We start from the raw sequence: 7,249 nt of genomic DNA, 5'->3' as shown, positions 1-7,249 counted from the left end.
AAAACTGTAATATGAGTAAAATACAGTAGAACGACAGAATATGTACAACAATACAAATACATGCTTCACTGGGGACAAACTTCAGTAATAAAACCATCAGGCGTCATTTTCCTAGTCCCGCCTCCCGCCCCTCTCCGGGGTTGGCTTGTGGCTGACAAACGCTGGAACCAGGCGGTCGGTGATTGGTCGGCCGAGCTGTCAATCACCCACAGAGCACCGGCTGTGGCTTTGGGCAGCAGAGACGCACCGCTGTTCCCCCTCTCTGCTGTTTAGTGCGTCGAGCGGCGGAGGAAAGTGGAGTTTGCGCGTCTTGTGCGTCCGTGGACCAAGCAGCCGTGCGCTTCCCTCCTCCAGACCCGCAGGCATCCCGGGGACGAGAGCTCGCTTTTCCGCGCCGTGCGTGCCTCGGAGAGAAGGAGGAGGAGGATACTGCAGTTTTTATTTTCTGGTTTGAGTGATTGAGATATACATATTTTTTATTTCCCTCATGGTAACCAACACTTCCCAGCCGGAGTCATGTGGAATTGTATGGGGAAATCGCACCGCTTTTCAATAGTGTGTCTTCTGCTGGCGGTGTGGGCTGAGGTGAGAAGTTTTTTTTTTTTAATTATTAATCCAAATGAAATAATATTTGGACGGTTTGGTGTTGTACCGCATCAAAGAACAGGGGCTCGTGCAGTTTTTGGAGGGGGTTAAATTCCAGCCTTAATTGAATTGCACGGTCGACAGTTGAATCATGTGATCTTGGAATTTCTAATTTAGCGTTTCCTTCGGAGAGATAAATTAGGTTTGCAGTTTACAGGCAAAGTTAAAACACTGGCTGCAGTGATGGTGCTCATGATTTCTGGTCCTCAGTTGATTTATTACTTTTCACATATATTCAAATTAGGGGTCGATATTAACATAAAATAACTTGGTGAAAACTTTATATTTCTCAATAAAGGAACCATGCGGTTAATGCGTGTTTAAAAAGGCCATGGGGGGCTTTACACTGCAAAAAAATGACCATCTTAACAAGTCATTTAAGTCAAGTAATGAGTCTTAAAATCTTGTTTTCCTCCAAAACAAGTGAACATTTCTCTCAGTTGGAGTTGGGTGGGAACGCAGCTTCACCTGTTTGGAGAATTTCCTTGAGAAGTCGCAGATCAACTCCACTAGTTTCAAGATAAAACACTTCTTCTGTTCTTTCACTTCTTGGAACGAGTTGATTTGGCAGATGTTTTACACTTGTTTTAAGAAAATAAAGACTGGAGATAATAAGATAATAAGACTGAATACCATGCTAACGGACTTGTTAAGGTGGATTGTGTTGCAGTGTACAGCAGAGAAGCCTGATATGCAGAGTGAGCTGAATTGGAGTAGGTCGTGTATCCAAGCCTGAAGTTCAACTCTGCCAAAATGTACACTATACTATCAGTTTGTGAGTGTACACTGCAAAAAATATCCATCTGAACAAGCCGTTTAATCTAGTGTTGAGGCTTAAAGTCGTATTCCTCCTAGAACAAGTTAAAAAAAAATCTGAAATCTGCTATTGGGGATGAGATAATTTCACTTGTTTCCAATAAAAATCTGCTTGTTTCAAGAATTTTCATTATCAAGTGTCGATTTCTTGATAGACCATTAGTGGAGTGACCTGCCTTTATCTGCCTGTTTTCAAGATATTGACACTTGGAACAAATGGAAATGCATCACCCAGTTGGCAGAACTTTTCACTTTGCAAGAAAAATAAGATAAGACTGACTATAAGCCAAAATGCCTTATAAAGATGGACATTTTTTGCAGTGCAGCCGCGTCCAGCATGTCTTTTGATCCTCTACTGTTATTTTTCATTCTTATCCCATGTTGCTTCCAGGTGTCTCGGTCCACGGGGTATTTCGAGCTGCAGCTGACTTCGGTGGAAAACCCAAAAGGTGAGCTGCTCAGCGGCGAGTGCTGCGACGGGGAGCGGAGCGACGCGGACGGCCGCTGCGGCGTGGACGAGTGCGACACCTACTTCAGAGTGTGTTTAAAGGAATACCAAACGGAGGTCACGACCAACGGACCGTGCACCTACGGCTCGGGAACTACTAACGTTATCGGTGGGAATACTTTTCAGTTCAAGAGCGGCCAGAAAACCGGACAGAACCGCAACAATGACGCAGGGAAGATCGTCATTCCCTTCCAGTTTGCATGGCCGGTAAGTGGATCGTGGGCGTCACTTGGGCAGCAAGGTGTGGGCACTCGCCATTCCTAAGATTAAACGAGTCCAAATTTGATTTTGGTAGATTTTTAGCATTAGAATGGAGAGCAAAGATCAAGCAAAAAAAAAAAATCTCCAGAAATTTACTTGGAAGCCATCCAGGACCGGTGTTCCCTCCACACTGTGCGTGTTTGGTGACCTGGGTTTATTATTTTATTACATTGAACAAATACAATATCATGTCAGTCATTACTCCACTTTCTCCTGATAAAGTTAGTGTATATGAGCGGGTTTGGAAGTTTTGGGGGCGAATCATAGTAGATGCAGCCACTTAACGTCTCCTCAAGTCGATCATCACAACACATTACCAAGCAAAACCTGACACGTTTTGCCCCATTTTGACCAAATAGCGTCGTCAGTTTTCAGTGCTGTACATGTTGAAGGGCTCGGGGAGGCTCGGCGTGCCAGTCATTCTTATGCGTGTCCATTTGGCGACGTTGGAGACACACGCCCTCCTCTGTCTCTATACATCACGCCACAGGTCGTGAGGTACACACATTTTTCCTCCCCGGAGACTTTAAGTAATTGCCTGAAACGCACGTCTGGGCTATTTTGATCCAAGTGCAGTAGCGCGCAAAGGCATGAGCCCGCATGACGCACAGGCGAATCAGGGGCTTTTGGGGACGTTTTACGCACAGTGACGCTACATTTGTATCTGGGTTTGATGAGTTACCAAACAAGCCGTGTGTCTCTGGAGTCAGTTACAGTATGATGGACTGTAGAGAGGAGGGGTGTGGGGGGGGGGGGGGGTGGAGTGTTGAAGTAGAAATAAGGATATCCCAGTACAGGTGTTATTAAGAAGTGGTAGGTAACTTATTATCTAATCTAAACAGAGCAGCAGAGCCAATCAGGTTCCGCTCCCTTTCCTTATTTGGACTGCCAGCGTGGGAAACAGGAACAGTGTTGGCAATCAAAGCTTATTAAAACTGCTGTTACATGAGTCCGTGTTACACCCAGAGATCAGTATCTGAGGCGTCAGAGTGGCCCGGTGGAGAGAGCAGCGTCCTGCGGCCCCAGTGTCACAGGTTTGATCCCCACAACAGCAGAGTGTCCTGTCAAACCAAACACTGAAGCCTCTCCAGTGACAGATGCTTAAAATGTAAAACTAGGGCTGCACAGGTTCATTGTCTATAATCATATCTTGATTTTAGTCTCCACAGCTAATAATCATTCTGTATTGGCAGTATTGAAACTTTTCAGTCCATTTAGACCAGTGGTTCTCAATGTGCGGTCTGGGGACCACCAGGGGGTCCTTGAGGGGATTCCAGGGGGTCCCCAGGCAAATTGATGAATTGTTAAACTTCATCATTATTTCATTTACAAGAAGTTAACACAATTAGAGAATGTAGAAGAATTACTGTGTTGGTCATAGTTTCACTGTTATCTCTCTACCTACAGTACAGATAGTTATGGGATTCTGGACAAAATCATACATAAGAATAAATATATTCTCAGATCCGAGAGACAAAATCTCATCAAGTGGGGGTCTTTGGCCCTAATGTGGACTAAATTAAGGTCCTTGATATGAAAAAAGGTTGAGAATCACTGATTTAGCTTGCTGTAGTTGAAAAGAGACATAAATGTGGATATAAAATGTGCAGTAAAATAGATTTGATCCACAAATCATCAGCGCTGATAATCTTGATGTAACACTCCTGATCACAATATCCAGCAAAATAATTATCATTCCAGCCATAATCGTGCAGCCCCATGAAAAACACTGAAGCCCTGGCAGTGTGCTCATGCCAGAACGAACGTATCGGACGCTTTGTGCGGCTGGCTGGCTATGTGACCTATCCATTCATCACTCCCCATGGTCAGCTGTCAGCAGAGGGGAAGATGGAAGTAGTAAGTTGGGGCCCTCCGGGCGGATACGGTTACCACTAAGTTGTGTGTGACACAGGCGGTGGATATCGGTGTCACCAACTACTCAAACAAGTGAAGATCCCCAGTCAATCTGGGCCGGGGGATGCCTTTACCTCGCCGCCTCTCAGGTTCACGCTCTGTCCGTTATTGAGTCATTGTCTAAGTTGGCGTGTGTGGGGTCAGTATTTTCCACTATCCACCCGGGAAGGGAGGGGGGGGGGGGGGGGGGGGGGCAGGGGGGGTGGATGGGGGGGGGGACAAAAGGAAGGAGGGTATCGGTGTTCCTCAGGCCTCTTTTGATGAGACAGTCAAGGGCAAAGCAGTCGGTGTGCTGCTGCATGCAGACTGAACATGCTGAATGAGTTTTCCTGATGTTTCTTAAAGTTTGAGGAGAAGAACTGCTGCAACTTTGTCTTTAAACCAAAGTGCATGAAGAAAAGGACAAGAATGAGCTGCTCTTGGAGGCCGATGGATTTCCTTCATCAGGGTGCATAAAGTTTGTAATAATTCATAACTGATATCCAGCGCTTGTTTCAAGTCTGTGGTCTCTGGACTTTTCTTTTCTGCGTGTTAAACACAAATACCGCTCGATGAAAGAATTCACACATGATATTCTTATGACCTAAGCAAACGTGGCAATCAGTATTTGTCATCATGAAAGAGTTTTCCCCCCGAGCCGGAACGCAGAGCCGTGAAAAGCGTGATGTCACGGTGATGCGCTGCCATGAACTGCCCCCATTGACGGTAAATACGTGACCGAGGCTGTACACTCTGACGGTGTTTTGTGCTCAGCTGAGATGTATTTCTTAGTTTTGATTCAGAACATTTCACATTTCATTGCAGAACAGTCACTATACTTATTTTAGCAGAAACCTTTTCCATTTTTCCCAGTTCAGTCTTCTTCATGCTGTGTACTGGTGCGGCGCCACATACTGGGGGGCCTCCCACATTTCTGTCCATGGGGGTTCAGCAGTGAAGCATCATGGGAGCCGCTTATTTGGATGCTGAAATGTAGCAGTGTTGCCTTCAAAGTGTCTATTCATGTCAGTTAATTTAGTTTGCTAAAATAGCCAGGCAGCTTCTTTTTTTGCAAGACTATCAGTTCACAGTGTAAACTAAATAAGTGATTCATTCAAGAAATTGATGCTCTTGTGTGGTATGTTGTTATCATTTCATTAACTACTGGTCTCTATCTTCGTACAGTCAGTTTGAAGTTTTTTGAACATTGAAAAATACCTCTGCAATTCATCTACCAGTGATAGAAAACCCATTGTCAGGCATTTCCTTACATGTTGGATGTTATCTTCATGGGGCAAAAGCTTTTTGGATATTGAAGGAAATCCCACTTCCAGGATGGTTTGATGAGTCGACTCCATCGCTGAGTGGAGTGAATCTCAGGAGCTCAGTGGTTTCTAATGCTGCCGCTGTGTGTCTATCTGTGTATCTCTGTAGTTGCTTTCAGACTGCCTGTAATCTCCCTTTCCTCCTCTCTGCTCTTTGCACAGTAATGAAGAGCGTGTTTCCAAAACAACACACAGCAATATCCACTTTGGAAGAAAATGATTGCCTGAAGTTCATTACTCAGTATCTCTAAACTGTCCAAGGAGCCGGTTTGTGAAAGTGTTTTCATTTTGTCAACCTGGGACGTACCTACTATCTCTATTCTCTATTCTTTATTTGTTTTAATTTTGTGCCATCAATCATTTTGTAAGAGCAGGTGTCAGTTTTCGTCGCTGTCAGGTGAAAACCCTGTATCTCCAAAAATGTCAACTTTTCAGAAACTGCCTCATTTTAGCTTGATCACAATGCATTTTTCACTTTATCCTGTGGATCTTTTGGTTTCATAAAACCCAAGGTCGCAGAATTGTCTCAACCGTCTGAGGAACATCATGCAATCCTTCAACTGAAGTGAAAACATGAAAATCACCAAACCTTGGAGTTACATGGTTTCCACGGGACAACAGCGAAATGGAAAATGAGCGATCTCTCTCTTCGTACATTAAGATGCCCTGGCGAGCCGCAGACCGCTGTAGTTTACTACAGCGTGCTGCTGGCCGATACACACACTGATAGTAAGTCAGAGTGTGTGTGTTGTGTTGTGTGTTGTGGAGGCCGTGGCCTGCAGCCCGTGGTGCCGCTGCAGTCCCTCGGCCCGCCCCGGTATCTGGGCCACTGGCTCCTGACACGAATTAGCCGAGAAAAAAAAGTCATTGTTCTGCCCCCCCCCCCCCTTATTCGCCGATGATTTCCCCTTCATGTTAACCCCTCCGGCTGTTTGGGTCTTTAGTGACATCTTTTTTCATGAAAGGGAAGGGAAGGGGGGGAAGGAGGAGAGAGGAAGGGAAGGAGAGAAAGGAGGGGAGGGATTGACCGATGGAGCGAGGAGGAAGGGTAGGAGAGAGAGGGAGGGATGCTGGAGAAGACAGAGGAAGGAGCACCCCCCCCACCCCACCCCCGCCCCCCACCCTCCATCCCACCTCCCCCCCCCCATCCCCACCCGCCTTCCTTGTGAGTTTTTCTGTCACGAGGGAGGTGTATTTTTAGGAGCCGGTCCCTCGCACACAGACACTTAAGATGCCGTTTTTTTGACTGTAGGAGAGGAGAAAAACAAGCGTTTAGTTCTTCTCCTTCTCCTCCTCCTCCTCGCCTCCCCCCCCCCCCTCGCCCCCGTCTCCCTCTCTCTCTCTCCTTATGGGGTATTTTTAGAGGCGCTCTGTCTGTCCTCCCCTCACCCCTCTGTGAGTAAATCAAGGATCAGGGGCGCGCACTCCTTCAGTTTCATGGCCATTTTTTTTTTTTTTCCCTCTGCCCCGCTCTTGCCAGAATTTCCTCCTCCGGCCTGGCAGCGAGCTCCGCTGTAGCAACACAGAGGACAGAGGTGGAACAGCTGTTGTTTAGAGACCTCCTCTTGCTATCGAGCGCCATAGAATAAATGTTTTAGTGAAATAGCATTAGGAAAATAGTGTTAGGCTATTACAGTATGCTGTATTTGGCTCTGCGCTGCTGCAAGAATTGGATTACGCCGCTCCTAGGAGTATCAGAAAGCAATCGCAAAAGTGCGATGTTGGATGACAGCAATTCATTGTCTTCGGTTGTTTTCTTGATAGCGTCACTGCCGGCGCTTGTCTCGTTTGGCTCATTTGC

The 7,249-nt window shown here is 46.1% G+C and overlaps 1 protein-coding gene across 1 annotated transcript in view; it reads left to right on the top strand.

The window, feature by feature from the left end:
• Positions 1–294: 294 nt before the first annotated feature.
• Positions 295–7,249, top strand: part of LOC139920820 (protein jagged-2-like) — a 60,876-nt gene continuing 53,921 nt past the window's right edge. The window contains exons 1-2 of the mRNA XM_078289481.1: positions 295–585; positions 1,853–2,176. Coding sequence (XP_078145607.1) covers positions 517–585; positions 1,853–2,176 — 393 coding nt within the window. The 5' untranslated portion in view covers positions 295–516. The remainder of the gene's footprint in view (positions 586–1,852; positions 2,177–7,249) is intronic.

Source organism: Centroberyx gerrardi, chromosome 17, assembly GCF_048128805.1.
Source record: "Centroberyx gerrardi isolate f3 chromosome 17, fCenGer3.hap1.cur.20231027, whole genome shotgun sequence".
Classification (NCBI taxonomy): domain Eukaryota; kingdom Metazoa; phylum Chordata; class Actinopteri; order Beryciformes; family Berycidae; genus Centroberyx; species Centroberyx gerrardi.
The sequence above is the reverse complement of the archived record's forward strand: the minus strand, read 5'-3'. Positions and strand labels throughout refer to the sequence as shown.